Source organism: Dufourea novaeangliae, unplaced genomic scaffold (genome assembly GCF_001272555.1).
Source record: "Dufourea novaeangliae isolate 0120121106 unplaced genomic scaffold, ASM127255v1 scaffold89, whole genome shotgun sequence".
Taxonomy (NCBI): domain Eukaryota; kingdom Metazoa; phylum Arthropoda; class Insecta; order Hymenoptera; family Halictidae; genus Dufourea; species Dufourea novaeangliae.
The window spans coordinates 1,434,855-1,456,371 of NW_015373988.1; the positions used below are offsets into that span (position 1 = coordinate 1,434,855).

The 21,517-nt window shown below is 39.8% G+C and overlaps 1 protein-coding gene across 3 annotated transcripts in view; it reads left to right on the forward strand.

The window, feature by feature from the left end:
• LOC107187605 (proton-coupled amino acid transporter 4) overlaps positions 1–15,727 on the forward strand; it is a 50,879-nt gene extending 35,152 nt beyond the window's left edge. For all 3 annotated transcript variants that reach the window (XM_015575740.1, XM_015575739.1, XM_015575738.1), the window contains exons 2-5: positions 363–448; positions 11,110–11,517; positions 11,864–12,224; positions 13,738–15,727. In XM_015575740.1, coding sequence (XP_015431226.1) covers positions 372–448; positions 11,110–11,517; positions 11,864–12,224; positions 13,738–14,328 — 1,437 coding nt within the window. In that variant the 5' untranslated portion in view covers positions 363–371 and the 3' untranslated portion in view covers positions 14,329–15,727. The remainder of the gene's footprint in view (positions 1–362; positions 449–11,109; positions 11,518–11,863; positions 12,225–13,737) is intronic.
• The last annotated feature ends 5,790 nt before the right edge of the window (positions 15,728–21,517 follow it).

Below are 21,517 nucleotides of genomic sequence, written 5' to 3' on the forward strand. Positions count from 1 at the left end.
ACGACGAAAGACTTTACCTGAAATTCTTGTATGATAATGAAATGAGAATATAGTGGACTCTAACTATATTGCTACTAAACATATTGCCACGCAAGGTACTTCCCTTTCACACGTACTTTCGAGCACACAAATTCGCTCTCCCACCACGTTGCGTATGCAGGCGCACCAGCACGATCTAGCTTTTGCGCAGGCGCTGAGGCCGAAGCTATGACGATAGAACTTAACATGGAAGGGGCTCTGAACTCATTGCCAAGACATGCCATTTTACTCCGCTTCAGCCCCGACCATGGCAATATAGTTAGAGTCCACTGTACCTTCGTAGCAGGTTAACACAAGATGATCGTTTTTTATTTCTGTTACAGAGAACACCGATGCGCCCAATGATCGCGGAATACGACCCAAAGAAGCACGGTGTGAAAACAGAACTCTCAGACATGGTTCTTGTCAAGTAAGTGCCAAACATGGTTTAACGAAACCGACGCGAACAGAACGGTTCAACGATAGTCGAGCAATTCACAATCTGCTACCACGACCAATCATCACCATTGCTTTCTTGCCAAACTCAAATGCTCCGTGCTCAAGCAAACGTGAGTGACAACCCCGAGGATCATATATATTGTGCATTCTATCGTATACATGTGTATTCTCTCATTCTCTATGCTCTGTTACTATCTATTACACATATATATACATATACATACACACACACACACACACACACACACACACACACATATATATATATATACATACACACACACACACACACACACACACACACACACATATATATATATATATATGTGAACAAATTTTGTTTTTTTTTTCTCATATTAAATTACAATCGTTACTGTCACAACTAATCACATCACGCATACCGCCTGACCGCTGACGTAGAACTCGTAGCGTAGCTGGCACTAGGGATGCTTGACGATTGACCGCTGAATCCTGACGATTCTATTGCTAGTTTGTGCAGAGATGTGCTTCCATTTTATTTACCGTGTGTAATGCGCACTTAAACCCGTTTTTTTTCTTGTTTTTTATTTCCTGAGAACTTGTGCTCCCCGTTGTTCCCATGTAATCCGTTCTATCGCCATAATCAAGAATTGTTCGTTTTGTGTGTCACATGCATTTGCGATCTGTAGATAGGCTATAGAACTGTTATCTTGATGTTTGTAGTACCACAAATGACAGTTTTAGTACTCCAAACATCAGTCTTTGTGATAATACGATCATATTGTCATGTATCAGTCGGCAGATTCATTTATAAGCAAGGTTCTTCTCATTGGAAGAAAAGAAGTTCAAAATTTTAGAAGCTGTGTGGTTTAGCGAAAGCGATGACAGTTGTTCGTGTGTTAGGTTCTATTGTATTTCTAGCAAATATTTGTACAGTGTGTGCCATTTATTTTGATCCTTGCAAAAAATTCTTACTTATTATCTTACTTACTTTTCAATGGAATTTGGAGAAACAGTAGTAACAATTGTTGTTAACATTATGATCCCAAAAACTTTTTAAATTTGTTTAAAAATTTTTTTGTTCTGTTTTGAGAATAATATTATGCTTCCAATGAATTGGAATTTTCTGTACCACTTTTTTTTAAACACTTCAATCTTATTATGTGGTTTATACAGTAGTGGACACTAGAACACGAACTCTCAGTTTATTTTAACATAGATCGTTTGTGAGCTTGAAATAATCAGTTTGATATTTGCTAAAATTTTTAACGAGGACTCTACGCTTCTAGAATGTTGAATTATTTTATTTCGATTGAAATTAGTGAACTGCAATTATTTTATGGTCGGTTCAGTTTTAAGTATCAATGTAATAACACGTGTCCAACATCGTGTAGAAACAGAACAAACACGTAATACTCGTGCGGAATATTGTTTACGTAATTGTTTCGCTGCAATAATTGAAGAAAGAGAAACAAAACCGGTCATATGTATAGGGTGTTTCACTTATTGCGATCACCTCGTGGACATTTAACATGTTTTCGATTGTAGATAAATTGGAATGCGCAAAGTCTAATGCAGATAAGTAGCAGTTTTGTTGACAGAGCCCGTTGTTTCATTGTCCAATCATTTGAATACGCCAAAATAAATATACTTTGAAAATTAATAAAAATATTTCATATTGACATTTTGATAGCCGCTGTCGTCTACGTGTGATCATACTCGTTCAGTTGCTAATTCACACGGCAGCTAACACTTTTCTACCCAGAAAATTATGTATTTTTTGCGACATCGCATTGAATTGTCATTGATTTCGTAAAAAAAGACATTCAAAAAAATACCATTCCCATTAATTCCATAATTATTATTAGGTTGGCGTAGAAGGTTTGACGATTTTATACGAAGCTTTACTTTAAACAAAGTTGCTTGGTTGCTGTATGTCGTTTTAATTTTCGTTTGTTATTTCAATTTTGACTTAATATTCTCGTTTTAGTACTCACAATGTAGTGTTAAAGCTTTCGTTTCACTAATTTATTTAATTTTTAAATTCTGATTCCGATAGGTCGAACACAGCAGCGACATTCAAATTTCAGTTCAGCTTTGATTCAACTTTAGGACGTTTGTTTAATTAGTTCGAATTTTACATTAATAGTCGTAGAGTATCTGCCGTTAATTACTTTTCTGAAAATTAAACTGTACAACTTTGCAAGCAAACAAACCTTTTACGCCGACCTAATGCTAATAATGTTGCCAAAATGTATAAATAGACTATAAGTTTGCGTGCTTTAACGTAGTAAGAACAAGTTCAGTATCTCCAACAAATTGGCACTCTTGTAAAGATCTCCATAGGTGGCCAACAAATTTCGTACAAAATATGCGACTGTCAACGTGTCAACAACCACAATTTACTTTAAAAAAGCATTTCCGCAGTATTATATCAAATAATACATCAGTCCCTCTCGCGAATGTAATGGCCACGGCCTTCAAACTGGTATTTTGGTCTTGCTTATTTTGGCGGGAAATTCAAGTTTGGCCAGGAAAGAAAGGAAATGTTACAAAACTCAATAAAGACTGAATTTTATTAATACTAATAAAGATTAAAACTCAAAACGATCCTTACTATATTGCACACACTATATCAACAGAACAATTACGATCGAGCTCTAGCAGTAGAACAAACATATCGTCTCGTAAGCGGTCTCGTAACCAGACCCAATTATTATTTAAAAGCTAGTAAGACAGAGACAAATACGGTACACTATTCGGCGAGTGTCTCCGCACGATCGAACGTATAGAGTAGTAGAGCAAGTGGAGAGGCAAAGTGACAAATGAGAGGATACAATATACGTGAAACATGCACTGAAAAAAAAAGCTGATATCCCCGCACAAATGAGCGATTCTCTCGATAGTCGGTTTAGCGGCAACAGAACACGAAATCTTTGGATCCTGTGCGCATGAAGACGGGAGTCCCCCTTGCTGCACCTATCGATAGCGGATCTTGAGCAATTTTCGCCGCTTAAATTGACCGTCGCGTTCTGTCGGTAATTATCTGTACGGTTATCTTCTTTACCGACGTAGCGCTCCGTTACGCAACGTTCCAGTTTTCTGCATTCGAACGATCAATCAAGAAATTGAACGCGCCTAATCGCACCGATAACGAGATATCGCGCAATACCGAGGACAATTCAGGTAATTTTCGAATTCTTGGTGCTTTGTTAGACGTCGTTGAACGAAATGTTAAGGCTCTCGCGAATTTAATTGGTTACGCGAAGCTCAATCTTCCGCGACGAATATCGAGCCGCGACCGAGACACCTGTTGGATAACACGGCTGCTTACGTCGGGTGGTAATTGTTCGATAATTTCGTGCTGGACGTTATTTGTCGGCAAGGTTAAATTCCGTTCCCGAGGAAATTGGAATACGTTCTTGAAACGAATGAAATATTAAGGAAGTTTTGATATTAACAATAAATGTTACTGGTGGTTGAAACGGAGTTTAAAAAATTTTTTTTTAATAAACAGGATGGAGTATAATATATTAGACAGTTTAGTAGGGTAGACTCTAGTAGGGTAGAGAAAAATAATAATACATGCGATAATACGTTAAATACATATAGAGATAAAAGGATAGATGGAAAAGGTATCCAATTAAGAAAGGTTGTATATATAGGTAATCCAATAAATAAGGATGATATATTAAGGGGATAATGAAAAGGTGCAGGAAGAGGGAGTCCCTCGCGGTTTCTTCGTCATTGGTTGAAGATGCTTCGTAACTCTGAGGCCATGCGGTGTGCGAGCAGACTCTATTCCTATGAAGGATTTAAAGATGACAATTGTCTTTACTATATAATATGTGCATTTATATGATTCCAGAGATGCGTATAAACTGCGGGCATAGATTCGGGCTCTATGAAAAGTGCTCTGCGAATAACGTGAAAGTGACGAATCAAAAAAACAAATAACAAACGAAAATAAAAAAAAAACAAATACGGTACCGTTCAGAAAGAGAACGGGGCACGATCTCTGACGAACGATCGCGGGTTTAAAAGAAATAAAAAAGAAAAAACGGTCCGAGACGCATTTCACTCGACCGACGCGTATATCGCATAGGCACTGTTTCGACGAGCGAACGGATGATAAAAGTTTTCGAAACGTTGGGGAAAAAAAAAAGACAAATCCATAACAATCGCGAGAAAAATTTTCGTGACAGAACCACCCAGACGAACCGTGACGTGAAGTTTGTACACCGACGAAACATTCTTGAAACAATACGAAAAGAAAAGAAAACGATATCCTTCTCATTGGACGTTCGTACGAAATCAAAAAGAAAAAAAAAAACTGTATTCAAAAAGCGAACAATTCAAATGAAACCCCCGATTGGCGTATCCCCGTAGATCGTTTGACGTGCGTGTTAGACCGAAAAGAATATAAATAAAATAAATAAATAAATAAATAAATAAAATAACCGAAACACGTTCGGCGGGGACAGTGCAAAATGTCTGAAATGAATGAAGGCTTGTTAGTCGTCGTACTGCGTCGTGGCGCTGACCGTCGCGGTGATGCAGTGCGGTGGTTGCAGCTGCCTCTAAGCCTGATCGCGGCGCGTGAACTATTGTCACGTGTCACGTGACACACACAGACTCTATTCCGGAGCTTTCTCGACAGAAAGCTTCGCACGACTAAGGAGAGAACTACCGCACCTAAATGGGTACCTATATGCCTACACACCTAACTTTTTAACGATTTTATTACACCATCGAACGCGCTACGTTGCCCTCCCTACCCACCGACCAATTAGCTCCCCTCTTCAAACACACACACACACACACATACACAGAGAGATATAGAAATATGTATACACGAAAAACATACACACACGGACAGGATAAAATAGGATCGAGATAGGAAAAGCAAGACCTCAAACGTTCGACTGTCCATCCACTGATAGGGGTTCACTCAGTTTTCGAGGAGTCGTGTTTTATATCGCGTTCGTGGGATCCAGGATCCTTACGATTGAGGGGTTCGTAGTAGCAGAATAGGTTGACAGTTTGAAACAATTAAGTCGACCTGTTTGAATACGTACTACGGCTGTTTCGCTAAACGGTTTTGCTGTTATAGTAGACTCGCGATAATTACCCGCATTTGGGACTCTATTCAATTTTTTTCCGTTAGTAAGGAGAGTTTCTCAACGCAACTGTATTTGACTAAACGTCGAGTCGTCTTTCTATTTGAAAATTAATTTGTCCCCAACGGAAAAACCACTTCATCCCGCTAGCTTTTAGACAATAGCTGTTCTTTTATAAGATTTTTAAATATTTGGGCAGGGTATAAATAGATTATAGTGTATTCTCTATAAATCCCTCAATCGTCGTTCGATGTTTCTTCTTCTTGTCAAGAATTGGTGCATAAAGAAGGAAAAAGTGTATGGCCAAAAAAATTGCGACCGTCATTTTAATAAAAATTTGGCATTGCTGTTGAACATGTTAACTGTAACAGTTAATTACTGTACCTTCTGAAATGAATAATTCTAAAATATATTAATTCTTTTAGGTTGAAACAAACTTTCGAAAGCTCGTTCAACTCATAATATTGTCTTTCTCCTACGAAATTTGCATCGCGGAAGCATTCAGCCAGCAAAGAGTTAAAATTACCGAGGATCCGTACAATCCGTGGAGAATTTTGCCAGAAATGCTCCCGGAAGTTCTAATTCCGCGCGCCTAGTCCGAACGAGCCTTCTGCCAAATGCGAATTGTCGTCTCGCGAAACACGTTGCGCCATGCACTTTTTCCACGAACGAGAAATAGAATTTAAACCGACAGAAACGTAACACGACGGGACGAGACTTGAGATCATCGAGATCAGAAACGTGTGCGAAGCAGCAACGAAAGAGAGCGACAGATCGTTTGCGCGATTCTCGATCGATTTCCTCGATGTACCCTCGATAAGTGCGTGTTAGGACGGAAGTTTGGGCGACAGGGAGGAAATCGAAGGAACGTTTGCGTATGGAAACGCGTGGAAAATTTAATTCAAAGATCCAGTGACGAAGTCTTTTACCGATCGATCCGAGTAAATCCTTGGGCTTGGATACACATACTTAATGCGTAACGATTGGTTACTTGGTATCGCACGAAACGAGTCAAGCAATATTTCGGAGAAACCAGAAAATAATTGTCTCTTTAGCTGATCTGTTTCTTGATCGCGAAACGTGTAAATCCTGTACGCTACCGACGGTAAATCTAGGATTAGATTGTAGTGTAGGTTACAGAAAAAAATATCATTCTACAGAGATTCAAAGAAACTAATGTATTAGTATTCGACACGCGTAATTTATATAATTATTGATTCTATAAAGTCATAATTATTAAAGTCAAAGTTATAAACTAATGTTTAGATTGCAGATGTTTATGAGAATACAGAATTATTCCTTTCAAACAAAAAAAATATTTTTTTATAGTTATTTCTTGAATGTCAAATCTACGATTCCAGAAACAGATTAGCACGTCAGACATAATTCTACGTTTGCTTAACCGTTCCTCAAGGTCAATCCAGTAAAGGATAAAGTTAGACAATTGCCTGAATGAGAAAAGTAAACTCGTTTCGGTTTCGACAACGATATTGCTTGACCATAAATCACTCGAGACAAGCCAGATCGCTTGAACGCGTTGACGGCGCGCGAATATAGGGATCGCTCGAAAGATCGCACGTTGCTAAATCGATTCCGTCCATGATGAGAGATCCTTCGCCTCATATAGTCGAGCGTCATCGAGCGGAACAGTGGGTCTGAAAACGCGTTTTTACTGGCCAAAAGTCAAAATATCATTGTAACTTCCTAAACGTTGGTAATCAAGGGTTTTTGAGGTCACTGATAACGAATCTGACATTAAAAATTCAAGATGGCGGATTTAATACTATGCACGTATGGTCTGGAAACTCGCTTTTCATGGTAAAAATTGAAGCAACACTGTATTATGGTTATTTAGTGCAATTAATATAGAAGCAATATAATATACCAAACGGCGAGATATTTTTTGGATTTTGAAGGTTTGAAGTATTGTTTCTTTATAGTAAAAAATTTTCCAAAATGTTGAACTTCAAAAATTTATTTTTGACCAGTAAAAACGCGTTTTCACACCACTGTGGCCTGATCGAAACCCGTTGTTCGGCGTCCTTGTAACGCGTGTTCTCTGCCCGTTCAACGCGACACGTTCGATTCATAAGCCATGCGGCCAGCAGTGTAGTCGAACACCACGCATTTTCTCTTTTTCCACTCCTTCCTCACTGAGACGAGAATCTGCAGATGGTGGAGAAACATCCGCCCACGCCAGCGTGCATACACTCACGTTCATAAGTATTGGGACGTATATCGAACGTGAACGAAATTTGATGAGCCATTAAAAAATTCCTGATGATATCGTAAGTTGAGGTAACTTTGTCCCAAAGTCAGAAAATGATCATTTTCGATTTTGCAGGTATTGTTACGTGGAATACCTTTTCACGCAACAATCAACATAATTCAATAATTTCCAAAGCTGCAAAATCGAAAATTATCATTCTCTGATTTGGGGCAAAGTTACCCTGACTGAGTCAAAGTTAACCCAACTTACAGTTGAACAAGACTTAAAGGGAATGAATAATATTCAGGTTTATTAAATTCGAGATTTGTTCCCAATTCAAAATTAATCTTTTTTTTTTTTTTTTTTACAATTTTTAGTTCCCAATTCAAAATTAATGTTTATAGCAAGATACCAAATAAAACCACTTCTGTGAAGGCCTATGGTATTGGACGAAGTCAAAAGAATAACTACTCTGACAAATCTTAGTTTACAAGTAACCGTATCATTGAAAAAACTGCTCCAGTTTGCTCGTTTTTTTTTTTTTTTTTTTTTTTTGTGAAATTCTGCATGCACATTTTCTGCCATTTCTAGACACAATACCTTTTAAACTGTATATAATTTTTTCATCGAAAGTATTCTAATATAAAGTATATTAATCAACGTTTATACTAATATAAATTATACTGGTTAATTTTGCCTTTAACATTAATTCAATACCTATGTGAAATAATGCAGTACATAGGGAATAGACGGATACTTCTGTGAGTAGTCACACAATTATAATCATATAGGGGGATTAAAGAAAAGGGTCTAAGAGTTTGACAGCTTATAGCACTCACAGAGTGAAGTAAAAAATGTTTAATCAACATAGAACCTAAAATCAGTCCTTTCAAACAAAAATGCAAAAGTTTATCTCCATATTTGTTACAATGTTCCGTATGTTTTCCTTTCATTTCGATACAAAACTCACATCTACGGATCATAGATCGACGTACACTTTCAAATATTCCTTCGAAACCAATAATTTTACTTCGAAACCATTTGTTCTGTTTACATTTAATATGTCGCGAAGAGACAGACTTACAACGTCGAAACACAAAAGTTAATTTTACACCGCAACGATTAATTTTCGGACCTATGTTGATCACAAATTTTTTACTTGTCTCGGTGAGCACTGTAAGCCCCTAGAGTCCCAGACCTTCCTCTTTTATCACTCTGTATCATATTGAAGAAAATAGCAAAACATAGGGAAAAGGAGAGAAATTGATCAAAGGTTCGACTGCACTGCCTCGCAAGCTTTAAATCGTCACCCATCGTCCAAGATCGTCAATTAGGATACTTCGATCCTCTCTGTTTCCCGCTGTCCGTCCTCCTCGCGTGGCGTGCATGCATTGCGAGAAGGAAAAGCTGGCTAGCACAACGATCGAGACGTGGGATAGATCTAACATAAGATTTTCGTGTCACGTCTAATAAAACACCAATTTCGTGAACAATTCGTGATTTTGTTAAAGCATCTCGACTTGGGATCGGTCACACTAAAAATTACTAGGGGGTCCCATAAATCCGTTCTGATTATTTTTATCACCATTTGGAGTGTACTTTCTACCATTTTACACCAGTTACATATTTCTTCAACGTTACTATAAAACTGCGTCAGTGATTTCATTGAAATATTCTTGGATACTGTTGCTACCCTTTTCAATTTTTTAATTAAGAAAATATACTGAAATCTTCCTAACAGATTCACATAATTTTTGTGGACCGTCTATGATTTAGTACTGACGAGAAAACAACTGACGTCTGTTTAATAATTGTAGAAGTTTTTGTATTTATTCGAATATTACTGCTTTAACAGACTTTTGTAGTTCGATTACAGTTTACAAAAACAAAGTTTCATAAACTCCAAGAATATTGAAGAGTACGTTAAGGAATTGCAATGGTAATTTATGGGATAATGTAATACATTGAACTCAACTACTGATGATTCTCAGAGAATTATTAACAGTATACGGTATTCCTTCATTGTGATCTTGCTTTATCGATCATCTATAATTAAATCGTCGTAAGGCTTTCGATCCCACGCTTGCTCATCCCTCATCTTTATGGATAAAGTGTCTGTTAGAAATTCTCGATCAACGAACGTTCGCCATTTATATTCGTAGTTTTCCATAATTGTGTTCAGCGAACGCAGTAGCGCTATTATATGAAGGAAATACATATTAAACATTGTTTCTGCTGTGTCCAACAAAATCAATGCAATTCAATTCCGATCACTATAAACAGGTGTACAATGGTATTTAAGTTATACAACGTGTTACGAGAAAAGGGTCTAGGGCACCATAGACCTTAGCGCTTAACCCTTTAACGCTCAGTATTACCACAGTGCTCATTTTAAAAGTATGTCAAATTCTGTCGCCGGTTAATATCTAACATTTGTTAGCAAGCATCCGTTGCTTAACTAATAGTAAAGTAGATCTCCACGTTTTCAGTTGAAAAATTCAAATACTCCCTTCAATAACAAAGACAAAATGCAAAAAAAAAATAGGTCTGTTTAATATCCATATTTTCCACTTCAAAATAACAAGATACAACATATATATGTATCAATCTCATAATTGTAAAATAACGATTTAAGGGTCTGGGCGTTAAAGGGTTACCGTGCCTGCTCATCAAGAGTAGCAGAAGGTACTTAATCAGCGTAAGTCTACGAACATGAAAATACAGTTTTATATTTCCCCTTAAAAGTCTATTGTCGCTTAACTATCTTCCACGTGCCTCCGATGAGTACTGCAAGCCCCTAAACCCTAGACCCTAGTTAACATCCTACACGAATTAGAGAAAACAGAATCGCCAGTATAAATAGATCACTGGTAAAAATGATCGTTCAGCAGTCGAAAGATTTCTTCGATAAACGTAACTTTGATCTTCAGTCGACAATTGGATGCAATAACTTCGATGTCCCCCAATCTCGTGACACGAAACTCCATCAAACGTTAGGTGTCCTCCAGCTCGTCGTCGCTAGTAACCTCTCTCGTCCACTTTCTTCAATTTCACGAAGAACACACACGCAAGTACATATAAAACCGGCGTGTGTCGGGCCGCACGAGACACACGACGTTCATATTATCCTTCACCCTGCCCCCACCACCCCTTTAGCACGTCACACCGGTGTCAGAGAGATCTCCCCCCCCCCCCCCCCCCAGCGAATCCACTACGTTCCACCATCGCGCGCCTCCTCAGATATATAGCATAATATATTACACCCCCGTTCTAACTGATCGGCCCAACAACGGGGACGTACCGCTGATCACGTCGGTTTTCCAGATACAAGTGCGAGAAAAATGACGTACCGATTACCGTCACGAACGGCTCGACGTTGCCGCTCGTGGAACGACCGAACGACGAAGAGGCGGCCCTGTATAATCCGTTCGAGCACAGGAAACTGGCCCACCCGACCTCCGATATGGACACGCTGATCCATCTGCTGAAGGGCAGCCTGGGTACCGGCATACTGGCGATGCCGATGGCCTTTCGTAACGCTGGTCTACTCTTCGGCCTGTTCGCCACGTTCTTCATCGGCGCTGTTTGCACCTATTGCGTGCATATACTGGTGAAGTGCGCCCACGATCTATGCAGGCGGACCCAGACGCCTAGCTTGGGATTCGCGGATGTCGCCGAGGCGGCCTTTCTTGTCGGTCCTGAACCGGTACAGAAGTATGCTCGTCTGGCGAAGTAAGTATTTTAATTTTGTCATAGATGATCCTTGCTCAGAAATTATTCCACCGAACCACAGACGAGGTACAGGAGTAGACATTTCATCCAATGTATTTTTACGGCCCACTTTTCTGGGGTTACGTACCCTATTTTCATTTTAGTGTCACTACCCACCGCAGATTCACCGTTCTCCAAACGTAGAGGTCGCTAAAATCATAGGCTTTTTGGACCACCAACTCCCATAAGATGAAATGTCTACTCCTATTTCTCGTCTGTGACCGAACCATCGAAACATTTTATATTTTCGACAGAACGATCGACTGAATGGGACTAACGAAGAAACGATTTTCAAATATTTTTCCAGAGCGACGATCAATTCGTTTCTCGTGATCGACTTGATAGGTTGCTGCTGCGTGTACATAGTCTTCATCTCGACGAATGTCAAGGAAGTGGCCGACTATTACACGGATAGCGATCGTGACGTCAGGTTATACATGGCAGCTCTGCTGCCTCTGTTGATCGCCTTCTCACTTGTGAGGAACCTGAAATACCTGGCGCCATTCTCCATGATCGCAAACATTCTGATCGCCACTGGAATGGGGATCACGTTCTACTACATTTTCAGCGATCTGCCCAGTATCAGCGAACTGCCGAATTTCTCGAGCTGGTCTCAGTTACCTCTGTTCTTCGGCACGGCCATCTTCGCCCTGGAAGGCATCGGTGTTGTAAGTATATCTATATCAGCATTGACTTATTCCTAAGGAGTTTGTTGGATGATAGTCCAGAGCTATTTGGTTTTCGAAGGATTTAAAATCAAGTTTTAGCCCATTGTGGTCCAACGTTTTTAATCGATAGGTGTCTATCAGGTGCACTGTTGTTTCGTAGGACTATGGATAATTTATAAGTAGACAGCGGATTTTTATGCGAAATAACATATTATAAAGTAACTTCAAAGGAAAATAACTCAAAAACTTTCGAGTATCTGTCCTCATATAGTGGATGATCAGTACAGAAGACACGCAATAGCACAATGAAAAGTAAATACAAGGATAAATCACTTTGACACAGTGACGACCAAAGTGTTCTACATATTCGTCGTCGTTCTAGCCGTGATAACAATGCAGAAAAATTGGCTGCTGTAGACGCGAACGATTACATAAGTGCACGTAACAAGAGACAAAACAGCGTAATCACGGCCAATCCTTTTGTTACATACGTCGCGCACTAATGCGATTACCGGTAGCTGCCACGAAACACCAAATTGAAGCTTTGAGCAGTATAAATCTCGTTACGTGCGTTTCGTTCAATCTCTCCGATTTGCGCCGATTTTGTTTAATAACAACGATAGAATCGTGCTAAGGTCAATGTCTCTATTCCTAATCATGTAAGAGTTCTGCTATCGCAGAAATTGATTTTTATTATTTATTTATGCAACAATCGACAAAAGAAGTTATTAGATATAAAATTTAAACCTCTCTTTATAATTAAATTTAAATAGAAGCATTTTTAAAAAGATTTTAACTTAATAATAGTTCATTCAATGTGAAGTATAAAATGTCCCTATTTCTGCTAAAAAATTAAAGATTCCGTAAGTGATTTTATTAAAAATGCAGCGTCCACGTGTAACTCATGATCACAACGGAACGGGTGTAATCACGTTTCTTTACGACGGACACAATTATTAAATTTATACATAGAGTATATCTCCTCGTAATTAGAAAAATTGAAACTCTTCAGCGGCGTTTCATTGAAAAATGAACTATTTATTAGAATATCTAATAGTTGAGTTATGGTTACATGCAGCATAAGGATTCATTAGATTTTTGCGCAGGCGTTGAGGCTGATGCCATGACAATAGAACTTAGCATAAAGGGGGCTCTGTACTGATTGCCATTTTACTCCCCTACAGCCCCCATCATGGCAATACAGTCAGAGTCCACTGTACTTAAAAACACGAGTGTACATCCGGCGAGCAAACTCGGCCTCCACTAGGGCAAAAAGTGACGTAGGAGATAGACCTTCTACCTCTTGGTAAATTTATTTCAAATACTGAAACAAATGTTAAACCGAATGTTAATTTGGCATAAATTTCATTAACCCCGAGACCAAGTGGTAAGAGATTTTTTCCTTACATAACTTTTTCCCCTGGCGGAAGCCGAGTTTACTCGCGGGTGTACATACATATACACCGCTATGTTTCTCACAGACCTGATACTCAAACTTTAACCTAATTTCCAGGTGATGCCCCTTGAGAACAACATGAAGACCCCAACCCACTTCATCGGCTGCCCAGGTGTCCTGAACACCGGTATGTTCTTCGTGGTACTGTTATACAGCACGGTCGGTTTCTTCGGTTACTGGCGATACGGGGAGGAGACAAAAGCATCGATCACCCTGAACCCGAACGAGAGCGAGATCCTTGCCCAATCCGCCAAATTGATGATCGCTGTCGCGATCTTTCTGACTTACGGTCTGCAGTTCTACGTACCTATGGAGATCATCTGGAAGAATCTGAAACAGTACTTCGGCTCGCGGAAACTGCTCGGCGAGTACATGATCCGTATCTGTCTGGTGATCTTCACGGTTGCCGTGGCGATCGCGATCCCGAACCTGGGCCCGTTCATATCTCTGGTGGGCGCCGTTTGTCTCTCCACGCTCGGTCTGATGTTCCCGTCGGTAATCGAGCTGGTCACCGTCTGGGAACAGGAGAACGGTCTTGGCGCATTCTATTGGAAGCTCTGGAAGAACTTGGCGATCATCGCGTTCGGCGTGCTCGGCTTCCTGACCGGCACCTACGTCAGCATCCAGGAGATCCTCGAATCGAAGTGAAGCGCCGGGTTCGAAGGAGCTGCGGTGCGACGGAATAATCGCTCAGTGCGTACCATAGATGGCGGCGTGCTCGACACCGTCCGCGCTCGTCGCGAGCTGCCTCTCGTCGGGCGAACAAGGACGACACCTAGGATGGACGGTGGGGCCAGCCGACACAGCCGCCGCCGCTGAAGCGTCCAGGACGAGTTACCGCGGCCACGCGAGCTCCGAAACTTCTAGCTTCGTCTCGCTGCTTCTCTTTCAATAACGGTATATAGCACGACGACCGTACCGGACGACGAAGACGTCACGTGTAGAATGTGCCACCGCCTCTTATGGCGTTTCAGTTTATCATTAACCCTGTACACCCTTTTATCTTCTACTCCTTTCTTTCTTTCTTTTTTTTTTTCAATCGTAGACAGAGGTAGTTGTTGTCGTTGCACGCTGAAAGGAGCTCGTGTATTGAATAGTTGTTGGACAACGTTTGCTTCCTGATTGAACTGCGGATGTTTATGCAGGTCGGGTATGTTTTGAGACGATCCCTTTTTAAGGGAGAAGAATGAAACCGTGGTGTACAATGTGGGCCGTTTATATCTGCCAATATAGAATATCTCTGATGTTTGTAGGGTTGTGTACGATGTAGAAGCTGTAAGGCGCGCCATCTTTGTTTGTGAATTAGGACACACAATTACATACACTATTTTATTAATCGTAATATGCACACCAATAAATTGCATAATTTCATACAAGGCACTTCGTCGTATCGCTAGAAGCAGCGGACGTATTTTATGTGCAAGAAATAAACGGACCACCCTGTACACGCTTTCTGACAAAAAGTAAAAATCGAAGCAATTATTCAGAGACTGTGTAATGTATACTTTTTTTAATCACTTAGTGTGCAAATGTTTGAAACGAGAGAAACATATACAGTTTAGTCTACAGAATCATACAGGACTATGTGAAATCGATATTTATTAATTATACAGTTTTTGTGTAGCAGTATTTTCTACCGAGAGTATTGAATGGGTCAAAGAGGGTGAAAAATAGATTGAATCATCATTTTATAGTATTTGACACAATTTTATACATTGTACTTGCGTAAAGTCTGCAGTCTATTTGTGACAAAGTATATTGACTCGATGGAGACTGTTGAGATGAAAACACATTTCTAGACAAGAATATCGGCTTACTCCATGCCAATTTTCGTGAATTTGCTGGAACATAATGTTTTGCCTTGCAAAATATAATTTTATAAGAAATTCATATATATCAAGTTTGTTGACCATACTGCAGATGTTTATACAGACTTTTATGTCTAATGACGATTCTCCAGAAATCAGGATCAAAGAAGAAAGAATTACCTCAATTAACAGTCAGATCAGCTCCCATAAAGGTTCTCCAAAGTCGAGACTTTCTTTCAACAAAAGTAGGAAATTATAATCCGATATTTATGAAAGTAGTTATTCTTTTAGTCTTGTTAACTTTCATAGCAAATTAAATCTGTTTCATTCCATATCTCACCACAAACGTTAACTTTTACCGCCCAATAAAAAATTGCATCAGTCGCAAACGAAGTGTTAAAAATAAAGCACAGGCTTCGCAATTTCAACAATTTTGCACGTTCTATAAGCGCATAAAAACTGCAGCGTGCTGATGGCACACGATTCGCGAAAACGCTTCAGTCAGCATAAAACACGAGTCAGATGACCTGTGTGTTAGCGCGCCATCGCATAACATGCTGATGACACCAGTGTGTCTTCAGCAGTTTAAAAATAATTGCGTATCGCGGCCATATTTTTCAAACAGGAAAGACACTGTTCTCGCATCACGTAAATTCCTATGAAATAATGTTCGATGAAACGTACGAAGTCGTATTACTGGACGCATTCCAGACGCGTATATTTCATTCAGGTCACGAAATTACATTTAAGAACATACATTTTAGAAAACGAAGTTATTTACGATTTAAATCTTTTAATTGTCTACTTACTCAAAACGAGATATTATTTGTTGAAAAAACTGGAATTTCCACGTTCAATCGATTAAAAATGGCAAAGTACTTTTATGAACATCTAAATAATGCATTTGCCCATTTCTGCGTTGTGTTTTCCTAGTCTCAGCCGTCAATCGCTCATAAAATCGATGTAATTCATACGAGGCACAAGTACACGAGCTCCTTTCGCGAAACTGTACGACGTAAACCCGACAGCACCGCTTCGTTCCCCCAACACAACTCGTATAATCGAAATCCGTGTCGTAAATAGAATACGATGTAACGTATAACGCTAGAAAGTACGATGACTCTTCGCCGATCTATACGTCAGAGTCGTCGTTGCTGACGTCTCGCGCCGTACAACGCCGTATACGCCAAGTGTACGGTAAGAATCATTAATGCCGTGCATCCTAGCGGATTTGAAAAATCAGCGTGCAACGTCGCGTGTCATCAATTGATAATCTGGAAACATTTGAATCAAGAGCAAATAAATTACGAGAGGATCGTTTAGATTGGGGTGACAGTCGACATTGCATCCGATGGCAACGTCTATTACTCGACAATAATTTCGTAAATACCAATTCAGTCGATACACTTCGCGCCGCTATTGTCAATTTCTCTTTACGAAACGCTCTGTCGCAGCTGGAAATATAGTCCATATTTTGATACGATATTTTGACCGAAGATATTATGGTACACGACAGGAGCATGACAAAAGATCTACAGAAATTAAATACTAGACTACGGATTTTATGCATTTATCACCTACAGGACTCTGTAAAGTACAACAAAAGACAAAACTTTCATTAGTGCAACGAGTTTTCTATTTCATTCGGAATTCAATCGGATACTTAACATATTACCTACCGACTGTGCTGTTTAATAGGTTTAGTAGATCCAACGACCAACGGCTAGGAAACTATTATTGAACAGTTCAATTAGACCCTGATAACCAGTTGTATGCAAGTTTCTTTTGTCTATGAAACCATAGCCATCTGTTTCCGCATTTGACTTGGGTTTTGCAGGCAAAGCCTGCTGATAAAATGGTCAAGCAAATTAGCAGCAAGTCTTGCCACATAACCTGTGTCAAATTGGAGGCAAAAATGGAACAGAGTCTGCGCAAGCCGATAAATAACTTTATAATAGACATTAAACAAAATTTGGCTGACTGGATCACTTCATAAACTGTCGTTTTGCAGACAAATCCGCAGTCTAATAATAACAGTGCCTAACGAAACATACGTAAGAAACAGCGTGATTTTACGTGATGGTCGATCAAGCAATAACCGACGAGCATGTAATTTTACGTGACCGGCGCGGAATGTGTTGACACACTTTAACCCTCGGACGACGGTTTACTGGGTCCATTTTGACCCCGAATTTCAGAAACTCCCCGCACCATTAGGAGGGAGGAGTTCCCCTAGTGGCGGACACTTAACGTTTTGCTTAGTTAAATGATAAAATATTTTATTTTTATTCTGCATTAATTACAAGTTAAAAATAGAAATCGAACTAGAGGAACAAAATAGCCAACATTATCGTAATATTCAAATTAAATTGACATTATCATGAAAACACTCAAGAATATCGGCACAAGCTTCGTAATCCCATTCTAGACTTCAAAAATATCAATTGAATTCGAGTGCACGTCGAGAATATTCTCTACGGAAGTTCGAGTTTCAGGGTCAGATTCGACCCAGGAAACAGTGCACCTATCGCGAGCATTAATGATTCTCGTCGTGCATCGCCATACGTTCGAGCGATTAACCGAGCAAAGTCAACGGCACATAACGTGGCTCGGAGTACCCGGATCCACGAGGATCGTGAATCGATGAGACGGAGTGTTAAGGGTGCGCGGATAGGATCGCCCCTCCCTTTTTCTTCACACTTTTTATTAATTTATTCGCGGTTGCGACGACCGTGCGCACGAACGACAAAACAACGCTTTTTCTTTCAATCGAGTTTCACACTGGACACACGCATAAACACACAACTGCGGGACGGTTTTTCTTGTTTTTTTTTTCTTATTTTCTAGATGCTTATACGTACACGTGTGGTACGGTTATATAGATGTGTAAATTATACTTAAGCGTCGTTTTTACCGACGAGCAGGGACCGTTCGCGTTTTTCGGCTTTAACCGTGCGTTCGTTCGTTCAATATTATTATTATTATTATTTTTTTCTCGCGACAAGAGAACGATTTGTAAGATAAAGAGATTTCGTCGGCCGCTCGTCGGTTGATCTACCGTCTGTTGATCACCAAAAATTAGATCTCTCTATTAATGGTAGTATTATCCGATAAGATCGAGTACGAAGTTAAGGAAATGAAATTGTTGTTTAGAACCATTTCGGTGGTAATATTCGGTTGAGCCATGAATAACTTCTATCGTTGACGTTCAGGTCCTATTGCACGTGGCCTGAATAGATTAGATTGTGGTTGTTTAAACATTTATATTTTTAAACAATAATTTGTAAGTTGTCGAACAAAAATTGATTTCCTTTATTAACACGTTGACTGTTCAAAGTTTTACTATGGGAACTGTATTGGCATTATATTTGTTTACTTTTACATTCATTAACAACTAATAATATTTATAAAATTATGAGTTTTACTTTTCATATGTTGAATATTCTTTCAAATAATTCAATAGTAGCGGTCGTCAGTGACCACCATGGCAATCAACGAGCTAAAAATCTTAGTTAAGTTTTTAGTTTGTTGTGTTCTACAGATACAAATTTACCATGAATATGTAACATATAGGGATGACAATTACCAAGTTTAATATAACAATGTGCATTATAAAATGTTTTGGAGAAACATAAATTTAAAGAAGTAAAACCAAAGTTATTTGTGGCTTGAGCTAATATTTACAAATAATTACCCGTGTAAAGCTATTTTCGCTGTATCGAACTAAAGTAACTCGCATATATACAAACGCGTGCTGTAACTACGCTATTAGGTATACCAATGAATAATTCACAGTTTATTCACGGAAATAACAGTACAGTTTAAATTAGCCATAACCCTCTGGATCTTTTGTTCAATGAAAAGTTCACATAAAATGTTGAATATCAGTGACGTAGAATTTGTCAAGGATGGTGGATTATTCCTTAGTACGCCTAACGTACAAAAATTGAATCTCTGAAAAAAAAAGGATGCCCGTAATTTTCAGTAAAATCGCACGAGTAAAATAATTACAAATTTCGTAGAATCGATTAGCGATCGCTGTGATTATAGAACAGAGCGTGGAAAGCGGAAAAACTTAGTAAAAAAACAGCGACGACAGATCAGTCGACGTAGCTCCGATGGAAACTACCGATCTGTTCCTAGTGCCTTGCTGCACAAAAACAAAACAAACGAAAAAGAAACGTACAAAAATGGTTACTAATTAAGAGTAAGGAGGCAGAATGGCACGTAGGTGTGATAAAATACATCGTGATGATGCATGCTTGCTAGTCTTTAAGGAGCGTTTAGCGAGACCCCGAGAGCGCATGACGCGTCGTGCGTCAGCGCGCGAGATTAGAACGCTAATTGGATCGTCAACTTGACACCGGCAGGGAAGGTCGAGTTCACCGAGTCGACAGACGAAATTCGTGAGAATCGAGAAAACGAAAAAGAGTAGGGGGGAGTGAACGATCTCGAGTATTCACGGTGTCAAGAATCAAACGTGCTCAGCAATCGATATACACTTCATTTTCTATCATCGAAACCGTCTAGTTGTAGAAACAAAATATCGACGACTGCTATATTTCATCGACAATAAAACGAACGAATCGATAAACGGAATTGACTCGGGTATATCATCAGAACGCGCGAATCGCGAAACAGTACAAAGCAAAATAAGACTAGAATTTTTCCACGTTGGATAATTGGATTCATTACATCGTAACAAGCCAATAAATTCTGAAGACAATATATATGTGTATATATTCGATCGATCGGATCAAACGTGCGAATAACGAGATCGAAACGCGTCTGATGCTTGACCTTACGTTTGATCTCCGTTATTCCTCGAGCTATTTCTATTATTCCCAAGAGCACGCGTTTCACGACGACGGTTACGTACTGTTGCGACGCGAGAGATGTATGCAGAATGGCCAGCAAAATCCCTCGACGAGGGAAAATGGCGTATAGTACTATCTTGATAGTGGGGGAAAATAAATAAGTAAAATAATGACAACCATAACATAACCTATCACCAGACCGATTCCAAGCCCAGCCAAGTGTCGTAACCAAGCGCAACGTTACAGTTGTGACGTCATTACTGTACCTCCCCCACTACCATAACAGTATAGTCCGCTATTTTCCCTCAAAATCCCTCAAAATCCCTCAATCTGATCACGCTGGATGTATTTAGTGTACTGCTGTCCGTTCTGACTATTTTCGTCCGCGATTTTGACGCGGAGCAGCAGCAGCAACAACGGCGCGTCACATACTTACACGCTGTTTGTACGATTCGTTCCCGCTTCGAAGACGAAATAATGTATTCAGTGCCTTGGTTCTTCCGTCAGACACACACACACACACACACACACACACACACACAGGACTACTGTGTAGGATTTAAGACGGCCGGTTATGTAACGGCGAACAGACCGCGGCGAATCGTTTGTAATTGTACATGATGCGATGGGACGGGTAATACGAGTGGACAGGAGCTGATTCTACATGCAAAAATAAATGGAAAATTTTGAATAAAATTCCTTTGTACGAAGCTTTATTTCTTTTAGACTACCATGTTTAAATGTTGCCTGCACTGCATGGCACTTACAAGCAAAAGTCTTGCTTATACTTGCTTTATACTGGAGAGCTAAATCCTTAAAAGGAACATGTCGCTTAAACAAATTAGTTAAGAATGATATTTATTTGGGAAAATATGAATATCATAAATAAATGTCCGTCGGTGTCGACGCGTACCGAACGATGCCGAAGATGGTCGGAGCGGGCGAACGGGAGAGAGCGAGAGCGGTAGAGCGAGCCGCGGTATCGGTGCTCTCCGTCGGTCCAACGTGCTAGTGACGTTGCGTCACACAGTTTATTGACCTAGCCGTGTACGCCGTGTACCATGGCCGTACCATCTGGTGTTTGGGTCGTTCAAGGAGGAAGGTCGTTCAAGCCGGCAAAAACAATTCAACAGGAACAAACCTGCGTACGCCCAATACATAACGGCGTTAGCTTCCTCACTTTCTCGTGAGCCGTCGCGGAGGGTGGGCGCG